Genomic DNA, 26962 nt, shown 5'->3' on the forward strand with positions numbered 1-26962 from the left:
TAAGCATCAGGAAAAGTGTATTGTACTCCTGACGCTACCACAGACTCACCCCATGAGCTGGAGCAAGTGACGTAGGCCCTGATTCAGCAGTCTCTCTCTATTCAGCAAAGCACATAAGCACATCCTTAATTTTGAGCATGTACTTAAGCCACCAGAGATTCACTTAAGCACTTGCTTAAAAATGTTTTATTAAACTGGAGGTTTATACTCTTGCCTCACCTTCCCTACCAAATGGGGATTCTTCCTTGCCTCAGAAGGGTGTTGCGAGTTATGCAGGTACTACAGTGATGAGCACCTAAGTATATAAAAAATAAACTACATTAATCTGGGTGGAGGAGGCAGGTAGAAAACTACGTAACAGTAATCTTGATTTTAGCTTTCACGTTATAATCCACATAGAATCTTTTTTAAGTATTTTTTTTAAAAAAGCATCGATAAAAGGGCATAATTACATAAGACACTCCTGGAGTTCAGGAAATCTTAGAATGCTGTGCCTCATACAATACTAATCTTCCAGACGAAAGAAGATATTTATGAATGAAGATGGTTCTGGCTGAGCAATGATTAATAGTGAAATACTATTTGAATTCTCTGTGTCAGACAAACCATTGTGCTACATGTTCTGAACATTACTTTTTTTAAAAAGTAAAATTATTAGGAAGCAAAATTATTTTATACATAATAGCAGCTAACATAACCCAAAGGGCTTAATTTAGCATCTATCCATAGTAATTGTTGAAATGAGCTTCCCTATATATAAACATTTTAATAAAGCTGAGGACATTTTCAGGCAAACAAAAAAACTGAGTTAAGATGTTATGGTGGAAAATATCTATAGAATAGTTAAGAACTGATTGAACTACACTTTTGAACTCTAGTTCTTTCTAAAAAGAAACAACCCCCCAAAAAAAAAAACTAATTAAAAAGTCCAATCATATTTTATAACACCTTGATATTCAAAGTTATTGTGACACTTGGAGAAAGTCAGAAAACACAACCATACAGATCACCTGAACTATCTTAATTCTGTCCCCGCTCTCTCTACCCTTCCACCCCACACGTTCTGTGCAGCTTTTGGCACAGAAGGTTTTAATAAGAATTTGAAAGAGGACAGTTTGTACATTGAGAGGACACCTGACCACTTCAGCAGAACCGTGCTTTTAATTTCAAGTTTGATTTATATACTCTTTGGCTCCTTCACGGAATTAACAATGGGTCAGGAGACCTAAAGTTCTTTATCCTTTACAGGTAGAATTTTAGGTACATTCTTTGTCACTAGAAGAGGAAAGGAGAACGAAGTAATTTCATATTCTGATTCAAGTGAAAGCAAGAGGCCATTTTAGTTCTTGAACCAACCTAATTGTTGCGGGGTGCTCACCAACTGTCTGACCCTCGTCACAGAAACTATGGCAACAAAGAAGAGTAATTTAAGGGTCATCAGAGGACATAGAACCTGGGGGTGGGAAGCTGGCTAAAGTAGCAATGGACTAGAGTTAAGTAGGAGGTGGGAACAAGATAGGTCATTAAGCACTATCTGATAGTGTCAAGAAGCATCAAACCCTTCCTCTGGGATTTTTTTCTTTGGCAGGGAGAAATATGCATCCATGTTATCAACTGAGTTAGTGAAGGAGAAGGGGGCTTGTCAGCACACCAGACAACAGGGAATAAGACAGTAGGAAGAGAAAGGGTCTGGCTAACAGTCTCGCTTTCGAGGGGGTTGAGGTTAACATTTTCAGAAAGTGATCAGAGGACTAAAGTGAGGTAGAAGGCCTGACCTTTGGTGTTAGGGGAGAGTGGAAGCCTTCCATAGACCTACAAAGTAATTATTATTAGCCACAATAACAAATTTGTTTCAGTTTGGTGGAGGAAGGAGAATTGAAGAGCTAGCTAGTACTATGCTTCTAAGACATTTTACTATTAGAGAAACCAGGTCCAGCAAGATTACCTCTCCCTCTGAGAAAGATGGACTCAGAGGATTTTCCTATGTTTTCCACTGAGGTTTATGCAATCAAAATAGGTTTGTCAGAACTAATGGGAGGTGGACGGCTCAGAGATAATAGGTATATCAGAGAATGTGTCACTCAACGGTTGAAAGTTCTGGGAAAAGCAGCTGCAATATAACCCATATGTTGACCTGACTGTCAGAGTAGATATTTCTTGTTGTTCTTTCTCTGTATACAGGCCATCTGGTTCATGCTGAATAAAACATATATCCTCTTTGGACCAAAGTAGCTGGAGCTGCTGTTCAGGACTGACTACACAGCAAGGCAGACATGGTAGTGATATACAAACTAATGAACTATATACAGAAGGTAGACCAGGTCCTCTTACTTAGGGCTCATCTAGATGAACAGTTAGTACATGGCACACAAATGTGCTGTAGCTTTACACCCCAGCTTGCCATGCACTAACTGTTCATCTAAACCAGCCCATATCCACTCTCACAAAAAAGAATAAGGTAAACAGAAAGGCAGTAATTTAAAGATGGATTAAAAGGGAAACCCTTTTCCTCCATGACACAGTTAGCCTGTCAAACTCATCATCACAAGATACTACTGAAGCCAAGGGCTTAGCACAGTGGTTTTCAAACTGTGGGGCATGCCCCCCTAGAGGGGGCATTGAGGAATGGTCACGGGGACAAGCAATGATGCCAGGAAGCTCTGTCTTCAGCCCCACATGGTAGGGCTCAACGAGAGAGTGCCACATCCACCCCAACTCCCCTCTTTTTGTTTGGGTCAGGGGAGACACAACCAAAAATTGTAACACAAAGGAGTTGGAGGGGGTTAGCTCAAAAAGTTTGAAAGCCACTGGCTTAGTAGGATTCAAAAAAGGATTAGCTATATACATGGATAAATTATACATTTAGTTACATTACATAGCATTTTTTAAAGGCCATATTAACACTCATGCTTGAGGCCATATGCCAACCTTTAACTAACGGAGTTTGGACAAGACTTTCCCCATACACAAGTTATTCTATACTTCTCCACTATGGGGTTGCTTACAGCATCTGGTTCTGGCCACTGTCTAAGACAACATATTGGACTAGATAGAACATTACTCTGATCAGATGTGGCCATTCTTATGGGACAGTGGATTTGGAGAAAACACTGGAAACTGGAATTTTTGTCGCTCAAGACAAATTGTTAAGAATTGCCAGATTGTTACTTCAACTTGTCAACAGTGTGATGACAGCAAATGGTCCAGCAGATTCAAACTGGCATATTAGAGGTGCAGAAAATATTTTAGTTATTCTTCAAATACATCTCAACTTTGATTATTATAATGACACTAAGTATTGAACTTTAAGTCTATGCCGAATAAACTGATAAACTGTAAATCTAGCATGATTTACAACCACTCTTCTTTGCAAAGGACTCTGCTGTTGCCTGTTGGCAGCCTTTTAGGAGGACCTGAAGTCCAACCCACAACAGACCTGTCTCAAATGAAAAACAGAAATTACAGAATTTGTACAAGAAAGTTTAGATGGATGCAACGTGCAAGGTGCACACTAAGTATCTTTCTGCCTCCCTTGGGATATCAGTTTAATTTGATAAGTATGACAGTTGATTAATCTTAGGAAGGACATTCCGGGTACGAGTACACTGCAGCTGGGTGGGTGTAATTCCCAGTTGGGATATACACACATGCACTAGCTTGGTCATAGAATCATAGAAGGTCAGGGTTGGAAGGGACCTCAGGAGGTCATCTAGTCCAACCCCCTGCTTAAAGCAGGACCAATCCCCAATTTTTGCCCCAGATCCCTAAATGGCCGCCTCAAGGATTGAACTCACAACTCTGGGTTTAGCAGGCCAATGCTCAAACCACTGAGCTATCCAAGCATACTGTTAATCCTTTACAGTTTGATAAATAGAATATTCATATGTAAATGTATTAATGGGTTCTGTGTTACTTTTTTTTTTTTTAAACTGTACTTGGGAAGAGCTGTACCTGTACTTTGCCAGGGACCTGAAAATTACCACTGATGGATGGCTGCTACCGAGAATCTATACAGTTGACTGGGATCTGAGAAATATAATCCATTCTATTATGTAGTGTGTGTTCACATTAGAATATTGTTCTGACAAGCTAGAATTCCTGTTTAAAAAGATATCTAATCAAAGAGACTTCATAAAGTTAGACAGAGAAGCCAGCTATATAGAGAACTGATATCTATTAAATCCACATTCAACATGGGTTAGTTGTTTAAGTGGAGAATGATGAATGGTTTGATTCTCCCATTGCAGTTCTCAGCTTCCAAAAATGGATTGATGAATCCTACAAGTGATTCTTAAATAATCATGATAAAAACATGTAAGGTGAATTTTTACCCTCAGTCTTTCAGTAGAAAGATGTTAATGAGAGACAAACAGACTGAGGGTAGGGTATAACCTTATGTGATAAAAAAACCTGATCCATTTGAGACAGACAATAAAAGATGCAAAAGCATTCAAAGAAAACTAGGCTTCCCACTAATCTGAACACACTTCACAACATAAGGAAGGCACTTTATGACACTTTCTTTTGTTCAAAGCTACTGGAAACAGAGATTGCTTTGCAATAGAAATAAAATTACAGGGAAAAGATTAATGGCAAAATTCAGTTATAAGGTATACAGAATTTAAAATCTGTTCCCTCATTCATACCAAGACCTGAAAGTGCTTTGCAGACTTCAACATACTGTTCAGCAAACACACTCCTGTCCTCCAACACCTATTCTATTTCAATCCTGACACCTCTTTTCAGCAAAGGCTGCCAACTGTGGTGTTTTTGTGATGCGAACAAATGAGTTAGACCAAACAGGGATGAACAGAGACCAAGTTCATTTCAGGAAAAGTTGCAAAACTTGTAACAAAGGCTCTTAAGTTGTCCACAGAACATGTACAACACAGTTAGTGGAAGTGTGTTATTACTGCGGTGCCCTTCCCCAACTCTGTTCTGGAGTGACTGGTGATCACAGAATCATACGACCGGAAGGGACCTTGAGACGCCATGTGTTCAGGGGACTGGACTAGATGACATGACTAAAAATTACCTAGACCATCCCTGACAGGTGTTTGCCTAACCTGCTCTTAAAAATCTCCCATGATGGAGATTCCACAACTTCCCTGGGCAATTTATTCCAGTGCTTAACCACCCTGGCAGTTAAGAAGTTTTTTCCTAATGTCCAACCTAAACCGCCCTTGCTGCAATTTAAGCCCATTGCTTCTTGTCCTATCCTCAGAGGTTAAGGAGAATATTTTTTCACCCTCTTCCTTGTAACAATGTTTTACGTACTTGAAAACTGTTATGTCCCCCCTCAGTCTTTTCTTCTCCAGCCTAAACCCATTTTTTTTTTCCAATCTTCCCCCATAAGTCATGTCTTCTAGACCTTTAGCATTTTTGTTGCTCTCCTCTGGACTTTCTTCAATTTTCCATATCTTTCCTGAAATGCAGTGCCCAGAATTGGACACAATACTCCAGCTGAGGCCTAATCAGTATGGAATAGAGCAGAAGAATTACTTCTCGTGTTTTGCTTACAATGCTCCTGCTAATACATCCCAGAATGATGTTTCCTGCTTTTTTTCCCCCCACAACAGTGTTACATGAGTTAACTATTCATATTTAGCTTGTGATCTGCTATGACCCCAAGATCCCTTTCTGCAGTACTCTTCCTAGGCAGTCATTTCCCATTTTATGTGTGTGCAACTGTCTGTTCCTGCCTAAAAGGAGTACTTTGCATTTGTCCTTACTGAATTTCATCCTATTTTCTTCAGGCCATTTCTCCAGTTTGCCCAGATCACTTTGAATTTTAATCTTACCTGCCAAAGCACTTGCAATCCCTCCCAGCTTGGTATCATCTGCAAACTTTTTAAGTGTACTCTCTGTGCCATTATCTAAATCATTGATGAAGATATTGAACAGAACCGGACCCAGAACTAATCCCTGCTGGACCCCACTCAATATGCCCTTCCAGCTTGATTGTGAATCACTGATACCTACTCTTTGGGAACAGTTTTCCAACCAGTTATGTACCCACCTTACAACCTAGATGGAGCTACTATATTTCCCAAGTTTGTTTATAAGCAGATCATGCGAGAAAATATCAAAAACCTTACTAAAGTCAAGATATACCAAATCTACCGCTTCCCTGCTATCCACAAGGCTTGTTGCCCTGTTAAAGAAAGCTATTAGGTTGCTTTGATGTGATTTGTTCCTTGACAAATCCATGCTGACTCTTACTTATCACTTTCTTATCTTCTAGGTATTTGCAGATCAATTGCTTAATTATTTGCTCCATTATCTCTCCAAGTACTGAAGTTAAACTGACTGGTCTGTAATTCCGCAGGTTGTCTTTATTTCCCTTTTTATAGATGGGCACTATATTTGCCCTTTTCCAGTCCTCTGGAATCTCTCCCGTCTTCTTTGGCAAGAGTGAGTAGTTGTCCATATATCAAATCCATCAGCATTTCTAAACCATCCATCACACTATCATGTACGTGTAATTCAGTCCTTAGCCTCTCTGCTATGACCGAGGACAAACAGTGCCAACTAGCATAATATGTGATTACGGGGTTTGTGATGTGGACACATAGTAGCTGTTTGAAGATCATCAACTAATTTCACAGAAGGCCACTGAAAGATCACTGGTTGTCTGGGCTTGACTCAAACTGGCATCAGGGAAAAGAAAAGTGTGGTATTCTACCACCAGTCCTTGGGTTTTCCATTCCTAGGACTTCTGGTTTATTCAACAATTTCATTCTGATCATTTTTATATTATTTGAAGTCTTTAGAAAAAGTTGTTTTTTCCTCTTACATCTATCGGAATCCCAAGAACATGTGTTTAAAGTAATGCATGCATCAGAAATCAGGGTGGTGGATGGGACAGCTAAATTTTCTGTCTGAGAAAGTCTGAGCTATGGCTTTTTGCACCAAAATTTAATTCCCTACCTTGGCTTTTTTCTTATTTACACTATGCATTATTACTCCAGTGAGACACACGCACACAAAGTTTGACATTAAACCATGTAAACCTTATTAATCCAAGAATATGCATCAATTATTTTATACAATCAAAAAAGATATGCAATCCCTATGAAAGCCCTGTGACATGCCAGTGGTACCACTATTGGTAGGAAAGAAGCCTATCCTAGCATCATTGGGCAACCCGCTGTACTAAATGAACTATATAAGGAAACTGAGCACAGCAGACTGTATGGTATAGTAGCTGAACCTGATAATCCTTAACTTGGTAAATGACAAACCCACATTAATCTGACAGACCCTAGGCCAGCTGCAATTACCTTGGAGCTGAAACACGCAACTTTGCAAAAATAAAAATTTCTGCAGAGCCAAATTTCAACTGAAAACTTGTGTCCTGAGTATTTAAAAATGGTTGAAAGTATCTCCTAATAAAACAAGAACTTGTTCAATAAAAACCAGAAGCAAAATGGAAGAGAGCTCTCAGGCTTGAAAACGTTACCAAAAGCTCTCTTTTAGCTAGAGGACTAACCCCGCTGTAGCCATAAAAAAAATAGGACCCCGATGGCAGGAACCAGAGCAGTGCACTAGTTAGAAGCCCCACGTGTTCTTCCCCACAACTTGCTGGGAAGGGGGACACTGTTCACCTGCCAGCAAAGCACTGCCTCTGGACCCTGCCAGGGTTCCTAAATGTCTGATCAAATTGGAGCACCCTCCTTCTATTGCTGTGAGTGAGAAGGAGCTTGGCTCTGACCTCTATCCCCCTACTCCTGGCTTCCAGGTTAAATGGGAGCTTTCAAGCATTGAAGCTCAGGGTGCAGCAGTGAATCCAACCCCAGATACTTGCCAGCACTCACCCACTTACCAGAAAGAGTTCTCGCTTTGCCAGTAGCCAGGCCAATTACAAGCCTTGCCAGGCCAAACTTAGAACACATGCGTGACCTGGAGAAATAATTAAAGAGTCTAATTTAAACTTCCAGGATCTTTGCAGTCATAATATGGCTCAGGCAACAAAATGAGGAACAGAAAGAAATACTGTAAACTACACTCTTTTGGTATTTCACAAACTCCATACGTCAGGATGAGACACCAACTGTGTTTTGCCCGATGTCAGTATCGCCAATGGCAAATTTACAAAGCTTAATGTGTTAATCTCTGGTTCACCATCAAATGCAGATCAACAGCAACCTTTAATCAGAACCTCTAAACATACTTCACTTGATTAATATAATACATTGACTCCTTGCTATAAGTGAGGTCAAGATTATTATACAAGATCTTACATTTTTATGTAAAACAAATGTTATACTCTAAACCCATCTTTGTCTCCCTCACAAGTATGTGTAAACTTTGTCACTCTCATAATCAACCATCTGTTTTCTCATAAAAAGGATCAAACTATTCAAAATAATCCCAATGGCTTTACTACAGATTTAAAAGGCCTCTTTTTGAAAATGGAAACTTTTAAGATTATTCATTGGTAGAAGTTTAAAAATCAACAATTATATAAAAGTCTGTGTCTCACCATGCTTATTAAAAGGTAACCTGGAGCTTTGTTACATCAGTAATCCTTTTTGATGACCCATACAGAGTTGAAAAAAATCATGGCTTGACATTTTGGAGATGTTTGCACATGAGTAGATGAGAGGGTCAGAGCTGAAAAACAACACTGAAATCCTTGCAGTGTGTTACAGGCTAACTTTCAGTCCCCCATTTCCTTAAGAGGTTGTAGAGTCATCACCAACATTTAAAAATATATATATTTTTTTTAATAGTGAGAGCTGGTTAGGATTAACAAAATCAATTTCCACTATGACAGCTCCTATGTTCAAATTTAGCACAGCACATGTGCTAACCTGGCTATTTGCTCTAAAAATTGAAAACATGTTTGGGGAAATTGTACGAAAGAATGCCTGGGGACGTTTTTAAACTGTCCTTGCATACGTTCAACCTACTTCACTATGATTATTCTCAGACTGTCAGGGCCTGCTCCTGTCACCTCTGACTCAGTAACCAGTATCTCCCTGGCAAGCAATGTCATTGACTGTATAGCCTCAATTCTTGTAGAGTTGAACCTCATTTTGTGGGTAGTTGCCTTGATTAGGTACTATCCAGCTTGAGTTAAGAGAAGCAGAATCTGACCCTAAGTGACAAAGTCTCAGCCCTGGTGTCCCTGTGGTTTTCTTAAGTCTTTCTACTGGAGGGCAATTCATGAAGCAAGTAATGAATTATTGTATTTTAAACTATTTCTCTACAGTGCTAATAGGTAGGCCTAGGTGTACTCATTTAATTCTCTTTTTCAAAAAAACATACATCAGGAAAACGGAACTCAGCATTCACAGAAAACAAGCAAACCCCATGGATTGAGGGCCTTTGTGGATTTTCCAGTTTTCTGAAGAATCTAGTGTTCATTTTGTAAATTATGTTCTTAGCAGGAGAGATTATTATAAAGTTGCTTAAATGTACACAGAATTTTAAAGACAAATATTTAGTCATTGTGACTATCACAATTACAATTAGGATGAAAGACAAATACCATCAGGCCAAATCATGACCCATGGATCTGCCTGTGGAGCACATCACACGCTGAATGGGGAATTATCCACCTCTATGGCTCCATTCCACTCTTCCCAAGATCATGCAGAGGGCTCACCTTGGGTTTTGGGCTACCATACACTAGGGAGAGCCAGCCACTTGGTGAGCCCAAACTGCTTCTAGTCCTGTGAACTTTCCTCAGAGAAAAGTAATATAGCCCCAGGCTCTCTTAGCTTATCCACAGGCTCCCTCTGGGGTGAAGAGACCACCTTAGGGGAGTTGTTGGAGGCAGCTGTGACCGGGGTGTGTGGGTGTGTGTGGACCTAACAGTGAGGCTCTCTTGGCATCATACTGCCAAGAAGTGGGAAGAAATACTGGATCTTCACAGCTGGCAGAGCATCCACAGGGACTGCCTTTGTGTCCTGCAAATCTCAGAGGGCCAGACAGACAGCTCATTCAGCAAGGGCAAAGAAACCCCAACACCACAGTATGAGGGGAAACTCCATGGGCAACCCTTACTGAGGCTCCCTCCCATGGATCTGATTACAGAAGGCAGGAATCCAGCCCTTTATCATCACACAATAGTTATCAAAAGAAGCTTATAAAAACTGAGAGAAGCTGGAGGGCCAGCCTAGAATCCATTTTCTAGATATAAAATATGGAAATCTTGTGGTTTGTAACAAACACATTAACCCCACCCCCACCCCCATACTGCATTCACTATGCACCTGGAACTCTCATGAACTAGCACTGGGTGCTGTTATTCCCCATTTTCTAATACAGCACAACTGACTTTATTGTGGTCGTTGCTTATATAAAGCATAGCCCCCCATTTTACAAGTTTTAAATATATTTATTTATTTGTATTTAAGAAAAACTAATTCTATTGACATTTTCATTTTGGAATCTCCTATCTGTTTTTCACAAAAGTCTCTTTCATCCTGCAAACCTTCACCAGTGTGAGTAGTTCCATTAAAGTTAACAGGACTACTCATAAGTAAAAATTTGCCACGCAAGACCTGCAGGATCAGGCCATAGCTGCTTGGAAGGTTCTCCAGCGCAGGATATAGCTTCAATATTGATCATATCTATCTGAACTCCTTGCTGTAATATTGTTATGATTTAAATACAATCAAATTCTTAAGCTATGAGGACAACAGTACTCTTTAAATAGATATTTAAGTGCAGGATCACTCATGCTATTTTTCTATTGGACTTGAAAAATGGAGAGAGAATGAAAGTGACATGATACACTCCCAAAGAAAATATTTTGCGTCTGTCCCGGCTTTGATTTCTATCCCATTGACTTCAATGGGGAGTGCTCCCATTGACTTCAATGGGGAGTGCTCCCATTGACTTCAATGGGGAGTGCTCCCATTGACTTCAATGGGGAGTGCTCCGCTTAAAAATCAATGGGACAATGTGGCCGTCGTGAGAAGTACCTTGTTTTGCCTTCCAACTACAAAAATATTAGTGCCATTAAAATTCAGACCATTAGCATTGTGCTTTGCTATGAAAAAAATTGATGCTGAACTAGACTGAACTGCCTCAAGCTTCCTACTAGTGATATACTGCAATAAAATCAAGAATCAAAATATGAATTTTCAATCTTAACAAGTCTCTCTCCCAAATAACAGATTCAAGTACAAGTATGCAAAGCTACAAACTCAGAGATTTGTTCTATGTTCTTATGCCATGTCCCTCACTGTGGTAGTTGTGCTACTTAATAGCTAGCTTTTCACAAAATACTATAGATTTTTTAAAAAAATTATATTCTCCTTTTACATTTTCCTCTTAGAACCCCTGTTCAAAAATGGAACAGACCTATGGCAAGCGCCACACCTGCAGGAAAAAGAAAAGGCTGATGCTGAATTGTTGGACAGCTCCCTTCAACACAGTGAAGCAACCACATTAAAGAAAGCTTTGGGGTGGGGTCAAAAGGAGACCAGGAATGAGAATTCATTAGTGTTATAGCTACATAGAGGGGCATGGCATATACAGGATAGCAAAAAGGTGGGGTGGGGGAGGGAAACACATGTCTCTTATCCCTTTAGAATCTATGTTTCAGTATAGACTTTTTTTTTTAAATCAAGACCTAAAACACATAAGCACACACTTAACTCCACTGAATTTAAAATTAAACACATGCTTAATATTTTTGTCTTGTGGCTTGATCCTGTTCCAATTCGACGCAATGGAAAAATTCTCACTGTCTTGAATGGTGCAGGATCAAGTCCTTCGTGCTTACATAAACATCCCTCACTATGCATCTAGGTAATGGAAAATCCTTCAGAGAGAATGGCAGTACATCTGACTCTGTTTTAGTTATTTAAAAAAACAAACAAGGAACAGTCAGATTACTGATAGCTTGCATTAATAATTGCTGTTACGGAGCTTTGCAAAGAGAGGATATTATTACTGATTAATCAACATTAACTGGACAACTAGGACTCGTACAAGCATAATTTCTTAACTTTTTAAAATGCTATGATAATTTCAAAATAGAAATCTATTGGTTTCAGTCCCAATGCAGTTTCAGACAGCTCATGGTTATAACAATTTAATTAGGAATAATTACCCAGAAGTCATTTTCTCATAGTCCCCATTTCATTTTTAATTTATCATACTTGCAGCTAGTTTGCACACATGATAAATGTTGACTGAAGATTATATTTGACCTCATATTTCATGTCTGATATTACAGGAGAAATTTAAAGCCACCATGTAATGCAAAAAAACTAAAACAAACGTCTGAATTGAACTGGTTGCTGACACTATGAATAGCCATTACTCCCTTCCCCTCTGCTCAGATAGCCAAACAATCATCCTCACTTAATTACAAAAGATAATGTTTGCACTGAACACCCCAACTCCTCCCACAAGTCTTTCCCCCTCTTAGCACATGATTCAGTACTGGAAATAACATGTACTCAGAATTATTAATCAAATAGAATCTATTCAACATCAGCCTAATACACCGTGCTCTCAGGAAGTTTTTTTGATATTCATCCCACTATATTTAACCACTCCACTCCCTGCAAGTTACCTTTTACATTAAAGTACCTAGTTTCTACCTATACAGCATATTGTTTTACCAGAAGGAAATTGAGACACAGCTGTAGAAACATAGAAGGACTGTCTTTTTGTTCTGGGTTTGTATAGTACTAAGCACAATGGGACTCTGGTCCATGACAGTAACTCAAATAATAGTTCTCTGATCCATCATATTCTAATTTGAGAAGGCAACGTTACATATATGTTTCATTGCTAATCCTATTATATGAAACTATGTTAAGTATTCTGTGCTACATTGCGTGCATGTTGGGAGTGTGCACAGACACTGCCCCTTCCCACATGTGACAGTAATATCCTCTGTATTTCACAAATGCGAAGTAACACAAAATAATATGAAAAAGAACAAACTACATAAAATGAAAAACTCTCCCAGCAGCAGCAGCTCCTGTCCAGCGGGGCTGGGCCTGCCTCTTCACTGCAGGCTCACAGATTTGCAGAACCACTCACATTTGGCCTGCCCTCCCCTCTCCAGTCATGATGAAGGGGGTGGCCAGGCCACTTCTGAATGGCACTGCAACCTCACGTGACAGGTAGCTACACCCAGAGCGGGGCCCAGCCCTGTAGGACAGAAGCTGCCACTGTGAAGTGGTCTCATGCTGCAAAGCTCCCCCCCCCCCCACCAGGGACTCCCACCCTGCCAAGGAAAGGGGATAGGGAAGGGGTCCCTGGGTCTAATGGGGGGGCTTGGGCTCAGTGAGGGAGGGGGCAACTTAAGGGAGGTAAGAGTGCCCAGTAAGGGGTTCCTGGGGAAACAGAGAAGGGTGTGGGGTGGGGCCTACAAAAGGAAGCAGTAAGGGTTGGGAAGATCCATGGTGTTCCATGAGTGGGATGGAGAAGTAGGGATTATCTGGGGGCTGCAGAACTAGGTACATTTCAAGGGGGGAAACCTAAGTAGCTGTCTGGGTGGGTAATTGTGGTGGGGGTTGTTAAACAACTCAATGCGTGGAATAATACATTATACTTAATAAAATGATGTAGCATAGATAAGCTGGATTTATACACTGTTTCCATTTATATACAGTCATCTGGTATATTTTATTAATTTAAATGTAATAAAAAGAAATAAAACATTTTAATGGATTAAACAAAATAATGACCCAAAAATAAAATGAAAAATTATTAAAAAGAATGCCAGAGGCTCTAGCAATATCTATGTAACAAAATGCTCTGATCATGCCACTTTAATTACATCACCTGCACTCTGCTCACTAAACTCTCTGCCCGTGGTGCTTCCAGTATCCCAAACTGCTAAGCAGCTTCAAGCAGCCAAAGAAAATGTACCACAGAAACGTATCCTTCTGTCCATCACCTTCCCAAATGTGAAATTTTGGAGGCTGAAATTATCCCAGCTCAAGGCTCATGATACTCCATGAATCAAAAGTGTTATTTTAAGAGCTTTTCAAAGTGTATTAGTTATTTCTCTCTCTCTCTCCCTCAGAGATCTGTACAATTGCACTCAGGATATTAAGGCAGCCTGCCTTTACAGGTCAGGGATATTAAAAACAGTGACAGCAAAAACATTTTTACAGCTCTCTGAAATATTTCCACAGCCATTTTCCATAAAATATTATCCTGCAGAGTGCACAGTGATGTGGGAAATAACATTTTTTGGTGTTTGAGATAACCTACCTAATTCACATGTGACTTTGCTATTCATGAATAATACAACTGTCTCAAAATCAAGCAGATAAAACCTACCATCATCTATTTATAAATATACCCACCATTCTAACCATTACAAAGTTTCAGTTGATATCCTGAAATACAAAAAGCTTTTCATACATGAGCGTGCATACCTGTGTCTTTTCAACCAGGTTAGCGGATTACTTAAGAAATACAGCCCTGATTTATTTAATACTTTGTCTCTGTATATTTGCTAGTTGTAAATTTCTTCCTGAACTCTTATCCACATTCATCAAGAATTTCTATTACATTTACAGCCTTCCAACTTTAATTTAAAATGATCTACAACCATATGGCATGTATGTATGTGTATGGGCAATCTGCCCTCCATGAGTGTCATGATTTAATTATCAGTTTGAATAACTCAAAAATTCATGTTGAAGGATACTTGTGCAAAGAGTGGAGAAGAAACTAAAGAGAGATATAATACAAGGAATGTTTTATAGACAAAAAAGAAAAGAAACATTTTAACAGCATACAAATGATGATTTAGTGAGTTTTAAGAAGAATTAGTTAATTTGAAACTACATTTTCCCTAACTAGATTTCAAGAAAATATAAAATTAAAACTAAAGTTGTTGCTGAAAAGAGTTGCCAAACAAGTTTTACTCACTGAGAAGATTAGATAATACAGGCTGTGATTCAGCAAACCACTCGAGTACCTGTCTAACTTTAAGCACAGGCCTATAACTAATTGAAGTCAATGGGACTTGAGCACATGCTTAAAATTAGAAATGTATTTAAATGCTTTTCTGAATGGGGATGGACTTAAGCATATGCTTAAGTGCTTTGCTGAATGACGGCAATAGTATGGAGATATTTTAATTGAGACAATGTGTAAGAAATACTGACAAGTATATATTTATTCAGATGTAGGTTTAACTGTTGCATTTAGTTCCCATTTCTTACCTAAAATGTTCTTTTAAAAAATTATTTGAAAGCCAAAATGTCTTTCACCTAGCTTTTCTTGAGCTAAGATAGATAGAGAGGCTTCACCCAACCCTGCACACTGAAGACAGACTGAGTTAATAAAGCCATACCTCCTGGAAGACCTGCTCAAAAGCTTTTATGACATGAAATTAAAACACATAACCACAATGAAAAAGGAACTCTCCTTCAGCACTATAAATATCCCAGATATCATGGTACATGCCTGCAAATGATTTCATTTAACTATATTAAGTTAAAGTAAAAGCAATAAATAGCTAAATCAATGCATAATTTACTCAGCAGTGTAACGTGTGAGTTATAGGATGCGGACCCTTTTATATAACTTCTAACAGATCAATGTCAACTTAGCCTTCTAATTACTCTGATGAATTTATTTAACAAGATGCCCTACATCAACTACAGCCTTGCAATTTCCACTTTTTTCCAAAGGAAATTTCAGGGGTTAGTAAATAAGCCTGGGTCTAATCTGCAATACCATTTATCAAAAAAACAATGGATAGCCTTGGAATCACATTCAGACTCTGGTCTCTTGTATTAAGAGCTGGAGAAGACTAAACATGGCATGAAATATCTGCACAGTCTGAAGCAATGAACAAGATTTCTTTATTATAACGACACGTTTGCAAATCCTGCAATGTCAGCACTGACCTCTGCATAGCTGATTTCCCTGCATTGCTACCCAAGGAGTGGAGACATGATAGTCAGAAAGTGGTGGATTCATGCCTCTAGTGCAGTTTGCCTCACTAATTTCCTATAAAAGCAGTAGGGATGAAGAACCTTTTCCAGAATACAACACTCATGTATTTTTTTAATTTATTTATCAAACATACAAAAAGTCCAAGTACTCAATTATTTGGCAAATGAAGAACTGCAATACTAATGACTATAAAAACCTTCCACATCCCTCATGTGAACACTAACCATGGATGTCAGAAAGATTTCCAGCCTAACACCATTATATGTTTAATATATACCATCAATAAAATAAACCTTGATTTGGCTAACGTTGTAATTTACCATTTGCCACCCCTACATTCAACGTTGGTTTTGGAAATTTATTTAAAAATGTGCAAGTGTAGGGTTTTTTAACTATCATAATTTCATTGCAAAGCAGGGCTACTTTTGGTTTAATGTTACTCTAGTCATTAGTTTAGTGCTATGTGACCACTCACTCCAGCCTCAAATTAAAACAGGGAACCACTTAAACGCCAATTTAATATGCAACATTTAAAAGTGCACATTTTTTCATGTCCTGAACTTTGTTTATTTTCTAACTTATGGAGCATCTAAATGCTATTCTCTGAGTTCATTATGGTCTGTCGAGGAAGGAAACTGCTTGCAGATTTACAGATTGTGGCAGCCTGGAGGGAATTACTGTATTTTATAAGGATTATGTTGCTAATAATACAACCCTTTAGAGGCTTTACCTCCAGAAATAGCCACTCTCCTGAAAAGCAGCATTAGCAGCTGAAATCAGTATTCCACACCAGCTACCAGCAACAATCAAAGATGCAGAATAATTATAAAAGGTAAAGTATGAAAGCACTGGAAATAAATATGGACTGACGTAGGAGATTAGGGATTCTTATTATTTGTGTTACAGCAGTGCTCACAATGAACAAGGTCCTTTCTGGACATTTTGAAGCAGACCTCCTCATTGAAGTCACTGCTTAAAAATCAGTAGCAAGATGTAACCCAGAAAGACACACAATCCCTAGCCCAAACTAGAGTTTAAAATCTAAGAAACAAACAACAAATGAAAGGATGGGGGAGAGGAAACCCACACAATGAAGAATTTGTAAATTTTAAATGATCGGTTATCCCCATCTAGCCCTCTGTCAAGCCATTAATGGTTAGCAAATTATGACACTATAACAGTTTATTTTGATAGTCAATGGAATCACCTTCCATTTCAATATAATGGAAATTATTTTATACAAATACTGACTGCCTCACAGGGGAACAGCAGTTAGGTTTTCCCTTTGGACAGTGTTTTTCTGGAAACTTGTGTGTTATGCTGTCCAAAGCAAAAGGTTGTTGGTAGTAGGCACAATTTCAGGAGTTATTTTTACATGAAAATGACATTTATTTATTTTACTTATATTTCCGCTAGACAGCATCATGCGTTGTTGTATTAGCATGCACTGAAATCTTTGAGCTCACTTCCTCTCTCACCTACACCATCAGAACCCATTGGCTTCAATGGAGTTACTCCTGCTTTACACCAGTGTAACTGAGAAGAGAATCAGGCCCAAATGCACATTGTCTATTCAAAGCGTAAAAAGGGGCTTTGACTTGCCACCCTCCAAGAAGTCTCAGACCAAAGGAAAGCCAATAAGTTTGAGACATTGAGGGACTTCGTGAACACCCTTTTCCAAGCCACCACAATGACCACACTGCCTAGCTTTTCCATAGGTACTCCCATTGAACACTGGTGAAAACCCCAGCATGACAAAAAGAAAAAATCTGGGCCCTGACAATTTTTGGCCCCAGTCCCCCCAAATTCTACTGTTTAAACAGAGCTCCTAGCAAATCGAGCTGCTTGTTTTGCACCAAATCCCCCACGCCCTGATGCATCCTGCCACAACAGCACTGCAAAAACCTCTATCTGGCCCCTGGATCAGCTAATTTTTGTCCCTTACTCTGAAAATTCCCTGGCTAAACAGAGAACCTATTCAGCGTCTCCAGCGACTCAAACATTGGGATCTGGATCCTGCCAGGTTCTGGAATTTGAGGTGCTGGGGCCCAGAACTGGCAGGGTCTAACTTGCAACCATGCCCCCCTCCCAAACCCAAGTGATGGCCCCTTTCACATGCGCCATAGAGGACAAGGGCCCAAGTCCAGCTTTAGCTGTTCGACTTCTAACACCGCGGACTCTTGGGACAAACCCAGGGGGAGGAAGCGCATTTTCACAGGGGTCTCCTGTCGTCCCTCCCTCTTCCTCCTCTCCACACCCCCCGCGCCCCGTTTCTCCTCGGAGCGTCTCCTGCACCCCCCAAGAGAGCAAGCGCCCGGGGCCCATTCCCAAGACGCCCACGCCAGGCCAGCCCGACCCTCAGCAGGGGGACGGGGCCGCTCCCGCCGGCGGGCACCCACCCCCACGCCAGCCCCCGGGGGGCTCTACGTGGCCGCTCCCCGCCGGCCGGCTTCGCTCACCAGGTACCAGACGCCGAGGACGATGGTCCCGGTGCGCACATGGCAGCACAGGCAGCAGCTGTTGGAGTAGAACCGAGCCCACGGGGAGCTCATCGTCCTCATCGCCTCGCGGCCGCCCTGCGCTCAGCTCCGCTTCCCGCTGGGGCTTCTGTGGGGCCGGGGCGCAGCGCGAGCACTGCGGCGGCTGAACGGCGAGCGCGGGAGGGAGGGACCCCACGTGGGCAGCGCGCGCGCCATCAGCTGGGCCTCCCGCCCCCAGTTCCATGACGTCACCAAATCTCGAGCCCTGGGAGAGAGGCAGAGACCCATCGGGCCGCGCGCGCGCGCGCGCGCGCCCCAGGCGGGGGTGGGGCGGGGGGCGTTTCCCACGTGGATCAAGCGGGCACGGCACGTGCCGGTGCAGTGACCGCTATTGCTCCGTGTAGGAATGTGCCGCCGCTACTTATCGATACGCACAGCGTGTAGGAAACTGCTGTTGCAGTAAACTGCGGCCTGATGTAGCGAATGCCTACCGCTAGCGGTTTCTTGCACTGTAGTGTATGTGAAATTGCTACATGTAGAAATGTGCTAGCTGTAGCCGTTAGCACTACATCCAGATTGTAAAAAACCGCTTTTGTAACGTTTCAGAGTAGCAGCCGTGTTAGTCTGTATCCGCAGAAAGAAAAGGAGGACTTGGGGCACCTTAGAGACGAACCAATTTATTTGAGCATAAGCTTTCGTGAGCTACAGCTCACTTCATGGGATGCATTCAGTGGAAAATACAGTGGGGAGATTTTATATGCACAGAGAACATGAAACAATGGGTGTTACCATACACACTGTAACAAGAGTGATCACTTAAGATGAGCTATTACCAGTAGGAGAGCGGGGGGGAGGGGGACCTTTTGTAGTGATAATTAAGGTAGGCCATTTCCAGCAGTTGACAAGAATGTCTGAGGAACAGTGGGGGTTGGGAGGGGGAAATAAACATGGAAAAATAGTTTTACTTTGTGTAATGACCCATCCATTCCCAGTCTTTATTCGAGAGCTGAGGCAGCGTTGTTCTAAGTCAGCCATAAAAATGTTGGCATACTGTGGGGCCATGCAGGTACCCATAGCAGTGCCGCTGAAGTGAAGAAACAGATTGACAGAGCCAGAAGAGTATCCAGAAGTTACGTACTACAGGACAGGCTCAACAAAGAAAATAACAGAACGCCACTAGCCATCACCTTTAGCCCCCAACTAAAACCTCTCCAACGCATCATCAAGGATCTACAACCTATCCTGAAGGATGACCCATCACTCTCACAGATCTTGGGAGACAGGCTAGTCCTTGCTTTCAGACAACCTGAAGCAAATACTCACCAGCAACCACATACCACACAACAGAACCACTAACCCAGGAACCTATCCTTGCAACAAAGCCCGTTGCCAACTGTGTCCACATATCTATTCAGGGGACACCATCATAGGGCCTAATCACATCAGCCACACTATCAGAGGCTCAGTACACCCTAAGTAGCACATTCCTACTCAGAACAGTATCCAACATTCCAACGGCCATTGATTCCTGTCTCTCTCTCTCTCTCTCTCTCTCTCTCTCTCTCTCCTTATACCTGCCATTCAATTGCTGTGACAGCTCGAAGCGCCAGGCCAGAGGACGTGACCAAAGCCCTCAGTGATGCTCCCCAGCAAGTCATCTGCCTTGAAAAAATACATTGTATGAAGTCAGTGTAACAACAGAGAAACTGGTGCAGTGTCCAGCGTGACAGAGAGCAAGTGTGAAAAATTGGACAAAGCCCTGGCTGGAATGATCTGGAGGATGGCATGGATTGCACCTTCAGCAAGTTTGCAGATGACACTAACCTGGGAGGAGAGGTAGATACGCTGGAGGGTAGGGATAGGATACAGAGGGACCTAGACAAATTAGAGGATTGGGCCAAAAGAAATCTGATGAGGTTCAACAAGGACAAGTGCAGAGTCCTGCACTTAGAACAGAAGAATCCGATGCACCGCTACAGACTAGGGACCAAATGGCTAGGCAGCAGTTCTGCAGAAAAGGACCTAGGGGTTACAGTGGACGAGAAGCTGGATATGAGTCAACAGTTTGCCCTTGTTGCCAAAAAGGCCAATGGCATTTTGGGATGTATAAGTAGGAGCATTGCCAGCAGATTGAGGGAGTGATCGTTCCCCTCTATTCAACATTGGTGAGGCCTCATCTGGAGTACTGTGTCCAGTTTTGGGCCCCACACTACAAGAAGGATGTGAAAAAATTGGAAAACGTTCAGTGGAGGGCAACAAAAATGATTAGGGGACTGGAGCACATGACTTACGAGGAGAGGCTGAGGGAATTGGGATTGTTTAGTCTGTGGAAGAGAAGAATGAGGGGGGATTTAATAGCTGCTTTCAACTACGTGAAAGGAGGTTCCAAAGAGGATGGATCTACACCAGTGGTCCCCAATCTTTCTGTTGGAATAGCACATTCCTATTCCCAGAAGACTGTGGCGACGCCAGACACTCCGCCACCGAAATGCCACTGAGAAGCAGCAGTGGAAAGAAGCGCTGCTGCTGAAATGCCACCGAGAAACAGCAATGCTTCTCAGCGGCATTTCGGCAGGCACTTCTTTGCCAGCCGCACTTGGCGGCAGCATTTCGCCGGTGCGGTGTCCTGCGGGCGCACACAACTGCCCTGGCGGCCTCCATTGCACCCACAGGCACCGCTTTGGGGACCCCTGATCTAGACTGTTCTCAGTGGTAGCAGATGACAGAACGAGGAGTAATGGTCTCAAGTTGCAGTGGGGGAGGTTTAGGTTGGATATTAGGAAAAACTTTTTCACTAGGAGGGTGGTGAAGCACTGGAATGCGTTGCCTAGGGAGGTGGTGGAATCTCCTTCCTTTGAAGTTTTTAAGGTCAGGCTTGACAAAGCCCTGGCTGGGATGATTTAGTTGGGGATTAGTCCTGCTTTGAGCAGGGGGTTGGACTAGATGACCTCCTGAGATCCCTTCCAACCCTGATATTCCATGATTCTATGATTTTATTGGGGGAAGATCCAGGACTGGATCAGCTTGTGTGTGTACTTTTATGGAATATTCCCCATCAATTAAGTATGTACAGGAACACAACTATTTAACATATCCAGGCACAATCCAGAGTAGTAGGGGTCTGCATCACCCCTGCCCTGCAACCTTGGGTGCCTTACAATGCCTTGCTGAAGTAGCTCCCACCTGGCTGCTCACAAACAACCTTCCACCATGCAAGCCATATGCAGACTGTCTGTGTGTAACTGCAGCCTGTCAGCTACTCCATTGCTCTCACCAGCCTTTGTTATACTCCATAAAAGTACACACACAAGCTGATCCTTTACACACTGCAACAAGATTAAGTTTATTTAAGTTTTTATGATGATGCATTGAATTTTCACAGGCATTTAAGTACTGGCAAAAACAGAGGATTAGTGATACACTACCACAATTTATTTCAGTTTCTTAAAGGAAGCACTCAATCTTTGAGATACAGGCATATTTGTATTATTGTGTGAAATAAGAATATATATATGCCAGCTATCCCTATTTTGCAAGGCATGGCCTTGGTTTTAGAAAAAATATTTAGCGTTTCATGCTGAGAGAGAGAAAGAGATTCCCCAGAAGTTTTTATTGGTGTAGTATATTTTGCTGAAGTTGAAAAGTGCATTAATCTTCACAGTACTCAGCTGTTGTCAGATAAGAGAGTACCATAATACCGCTGAACTTTGGTGTGATAAAAAGCTAATTCAGAATCCAATTTTTGTGGTTTGAGTCCATTTTGCCCTAATAACATTATATTTCTAAATTTCAGTGCTTTTATAATATATGCAGTATTTTGCACTTCTGTAGCAACCTTTATCCATGGATCCCAAATGCCTGACACTACAAAGCCCCTCCTCTATAGATGAGGGGTATTATTCTAATTTTGTAGACACAGATAATAAATGAGGGCAAAGCAATATCAAAGCAGGAATAGAATTCAGAATTCCTGATTCCCATTCCTATTCCAACTAGATTACTTAGTATTTGTTTTACAAGAGTGCTTAGAGGCCCCACATGAGAGTCCTGTTGTACTAAGTGCTGTGCATATATGTAAGTAAGAGATAGTTCCTCTGAGGATTTAAATCCACAGAACCAAGGAAATATTATTCAATCCGTTTTACAGATGGGCAATTGAGACACTAAGTGATTTGTCCATGGTAACACAGGAAGTCTCAGGCAGAGCTAGAAATTGAACCCAGTTCTCCTGATTCCTAGTCCATGCACTGAGTATAGTTATATAGTAAGTAAATGATAAAGGGGTAAGGAACTGATAGCAGAAACACAAGAGACTTACAGGGCTAGACCTATAAGAATAACTTAAGTAGCATATAAGCATAATTATAATGCCTTACAGCCTGAATAGGAATAGTTGCTCAATAAGTTAGCATAAGTAAGTAAACAAACAGTGACCTGAAGTCACAAGATGGCATAAGGCTTTGTTTATTGTTTTGTAATAATCACCAGTGTTGCAAATTGCTGGTAGGTAATCACAAGATGCTAGTTTATAACAGCTTGGGATATTTTTAGTTAGGGACCACAAGAATGCCATGGTAACTAATTGATATATGTGCTAATAAGCTTGAGGTAAAAAGATTAATAACTTATGAGAGAAAGGCACAGAACTACAAATAAGGAGAAGGGGCTGAAACCGCTATTGAATATGTATTAGGCAGAGTGGCATTAGCACAACACATTATAAAAGTCTGGGAAGATGTCAGGATGACAACCATTGGTGAAGGTGAGGGGGAAGGTGATAACTAACTAACAAACACTTCAGGTTATTGTGCAAGGAGTGGTATAAGTACATGGATGTTCAGCTCATTCTGTGTTCTCTCTACCTGCCTTGCTGTACTGGAGTGTTTGTGACTTTTCTGTGTTAATATAACTATTATAAATATTGTGTTATTTTCCTAAGTGTGAGTGTAGCAACAATGCACACTGGGCCTCCTAACTGAACAGTAATTCTGATAATACTGGGCTTGGTCTTGGGACAAGAATCTACCAAATTTCAGAGTGCTAACAAGGGAAACTAAATAGTAATATGATCAATATATAATCAATAGATCAGGTAAAACAATGCTATAGCTCTCTCTAGACCATGGTTCTGCCCCAGATTTTCTGTTGCCTTTCTCCATACCTGAAAAAAAATTAAGAAATACTATAGTATTTTACTGTTATGATTAAAGATCCCACCTTATAAAAGTATTACCATTGTATTGGTGCCATCATTGCAGAGTACTGAATTAGTTTCAAATAAAGGGCTGCAAAACGGTACAGTAATTTGAGGTAGTTCACAGGTAGGTTCTAGTCAGCATGCCTCATTTATTGTATTCATATGTCAGCATACAAATAATTACAGGCAGTCTCAGGATTTCTCATTTGAGCCTATGGTTTCCTGTTCAGACATTAGTGACTCTAAAATGAGTGAGATAAGGCAAATCTGTAAGTTAAATACTTTCAATGTTTCTTCCAGTTTGTACAACAGTTACTCACTGACAGACTACTACAGTGAAAATAGATCTTCAATTATAGTAAAATATTGTAAAACAGGAATATGGGATTCAATGGATCAGGATTTTCCAAATCTGAATTTTTAAATCTATGAATGTTTATTCTCTCATGCTACCCTTGCCCCCATCCCACAACTCAGAGTACAGAGGAGGCTGAAATTGTCTTTTTACTGTACTAACTCACACACAGACTAAAGTTAGCCATAAAGTTAGTATAGAACCTTTGTATTCACACCCCAAATTTACATTTCTAAACTTTTACGTGAGAGAAAGATTAAAACTTATTCACTCAGAGCTGTATCATGCCAGAGAGAGGATAATGAACATATCTTTACATTATGCATTTTTAGCCCGACTCTAAAATATTTTCTTTATTGCTATCAGTCTTGTCTGGGAACCAAATTCACGCATGTCAAACTGAAAGGTACCTAGGTATTTCCAGATGCAAATTGCCTTGGCCTACATCTTTACTGCATATATCTGTACAGGATAGGGACTTTCAAATAAAAAGCAAGCTTGGCACAGAGAACTGCTATCTAACTTTAACTTCTGCTTGTACATCCACTATGGTCAACTTCTTTAAATATAGTTCTCCATAAATAATTAGGGACTTTTACATGATCTCTGTGTTTTTAGCCTGTTCTAGTCCAGCATTCTTGGCACTAATTGTCTTACTATGAATAAATATTTATTTGCATATGCAAATATGACTTTTCCAAGAAATGGACCTAAAATATATATTTGAGTAATGTGAGCCTTTCTTATTGATCTACATGCCAAACACAAACAAGTGAGAGACAAAAAAAAATCCAGTTTCTCTGCCTTGCATTATTTTCTCTAGCTAATTCGTTGTAAATTTCTATCTCAGCTGTATATGAAAGAAAAAAACTAACTGAACTATTCTGCATGCTCAGTGATCTCCACCAAAGGGCTTTAATTTGAAAATCCTATTTACAACAAACAGTAAAAAGTATAGTGGAAGGAAACATTAAAGGTGAATTCTATACTTCATCTAAGCATGCTTCATTAAAACATGTCTTCCCATTCAAAAAGTTTGACAGGAAATGTCAACCTTGTTTCAGGAGACATTAAGATTCAGAGGCGTTAACTTTCTGGTTTCCCCGGGGGTACTTGACCCCCACTCACACCCACTCCATCCCTTCCCCCAAGCCCCCCCACCCCCGCCTCTTTCCATCCCCACTCTGCCCCATCTCTGCTTCTTCCCGCCCCACTCCGTCCCCTCTCCTGAGCGTGCCCCACCTTCACTCCACCTCTTTCTGTTCCCACTCCTTCCCCTCCCTCCAGCGCCTCTTGCACTGAACAGTTGATCACCGACAGGTGGGAGATGGTTGGGGGGAGGGGGAAGAACTGATTGGCAGGGCCACCAGTGGGTGCTGAGCACCCACTATTTTTTTCCTGTGGGTGCTCTAGTCCCGGAGCATCCATAGAGTCGGTGCCTATTTAACGTCTGAATTTCAGCCCTAATTTAGAACCAATTCCAACCATCCATTCAACTAAAACCAGTAAGTATTTTTCAAGGATCTTGCTGATTCTTTCCATTTGGCTTTTTGACTGCAGATAGTAGGCAGAGGACAGGTGCACGTGAACTTCTAACAAATATAGGGCCTCGTGCCAGAAACAGGCAGTCCCTGGTGATATGATCTGGGATGTCATGAAGATGGAATACATTATTTATCCAGAGCTGGGTGGCTTCATCTACAGGGGGTAAACTTATGGAGGCAATAAAGTGAGCTATCTTAGAAAAGAGACAGTTACTCACCTTGTGCAGTAACTGAGGTTTTTCGAGATTTGTGTCCCTCCTTCATTCGGGACTTGGCAGAGCTGGAGGTACCTGGAGTGTCAAAGGTGCTCATCTGAGCATTTGTTGGCATCAGGGGTAGTGACCTGGCAGGAGACCACCATTGTTTCTGCAGTGCTATTTGCAGAGACGTGTGCCTTCTTCCTCGGTCTTTTAGAGGAAGGCATGTCTCCTTTCCCTGAGGGGGGTGCCCAGAGAGGTGGTCCATTGGTCGGTCTCTGGTTGGAGAGATTTCTCCATTAGGATCATTTTCAGTCAGAAATCCCAGCCATGCTGGGCTCTTGCCTTCAGGCTGCTACAGTGGGCACATTCCTGTGGTATATGCACTTTCACTGAGGCAGCAGCCACACGATGAGTGCCTGTCAGAAACAGGTATTGCATCATGGCAGGAGCCGCATCACTTAAAGCCTGGGGAGCCAGGCATCTTTAACGGTTAACCAACCCTGCTGTGGGGAAACTACGGGGCGGGGAAACCAGGACTAAAAACTAACACTAAAAAGAACTTTCTAACCGATTAACTAACTATTTAAACTACTATTTCTAAAGGTATGGGAAAAGTGGTAAACACTGCCGCAGAGCCCCGTCTTCAGCTGAGGACAGTTGAGAAGGAACTGGAGGGCTCAGATCGTGTGCGCTAGATGCAGCACCAACAGCACCACAAGACACCTACAACGCACACGTGACCCGTGTGGACACTGCTACCATAAATCTCTGACCGACGGTGCCAGGACGCACTGACACCTGGAGTGGAGCACCCACAGGGACAGCACTCGAAGAAAAAAGTGATCTTTTCATGGTTTCATGACCACTCACTGTCATGATGGTCATGAAGCCACTGGATTCTGGTAGTTCCACCACAAAGTCCAAGGAAACGGCTTCCCAAGGCCAAAGTGGGGTGTCCAGAGGTAGGAGGTGATCACAGAGTTTCTGGCAAAGGATTTTGGTGCAGGCACACACCTTACAGGAAGCTACAAAGATTTTTATCATGGGGCACATTCAAGGCATTGAGAAGAAATGGTAAATTAATCATTGGGATTTATATCACCCTAAGTGTCCTGCCAAGGTTTTCTGCATTCTTCATAGTCACAGTACTTGGGGGGGAAGTTCCATAGTTCCCCCGGTGGGTGATTCAGTGCAGGCAACTACCCCTACTTCTTGGCTCTGGATGCAATGCTCCTGGGTCCCTGGCCATGCTGTCAACAGAATTCTGATGGGAACTTGACTTTCTG

General features: G+C 41.4%; 1 protein-coding gene across 1 annotated transcript in view; it reads right to left on the minus strand.

The window, feature by feature from the left end:
• Positions 1-18583, minus strand: part of LAPTM4B (lysosomal protein transmembrane 4 beta) — a 125970-nt gene extending 107387 nt beyond the window's left edge. The window contains exon 1 of the mRNA XM_084620090.1: positions 18360-18583. Coding sequence (XP_084476216.1) covers positions 18360-18461 — 102 coding nt within the window. The 5' untranslated portion in view covers positions 18462-18583. The remainder of the gene's footprint in view (positions 1-18359) is intronic.
• Between the last annotated feature and the right edge of the window lie 8379 nt (positions 18584-26962).

Source organism: Lepidochelys olivacea (assembly GCF_965140295.1).
Source record: "Lepidochelys olivacea isolate rLepOli2 genome assembly, chromosome: 2".
In the NCBI taxonomy this organism is placed as follows: Eukaryota; Metazoa; Chordata; order Testudines; family Cheloniidae; genus Lepidochelys; species Lepidochelys olivacea.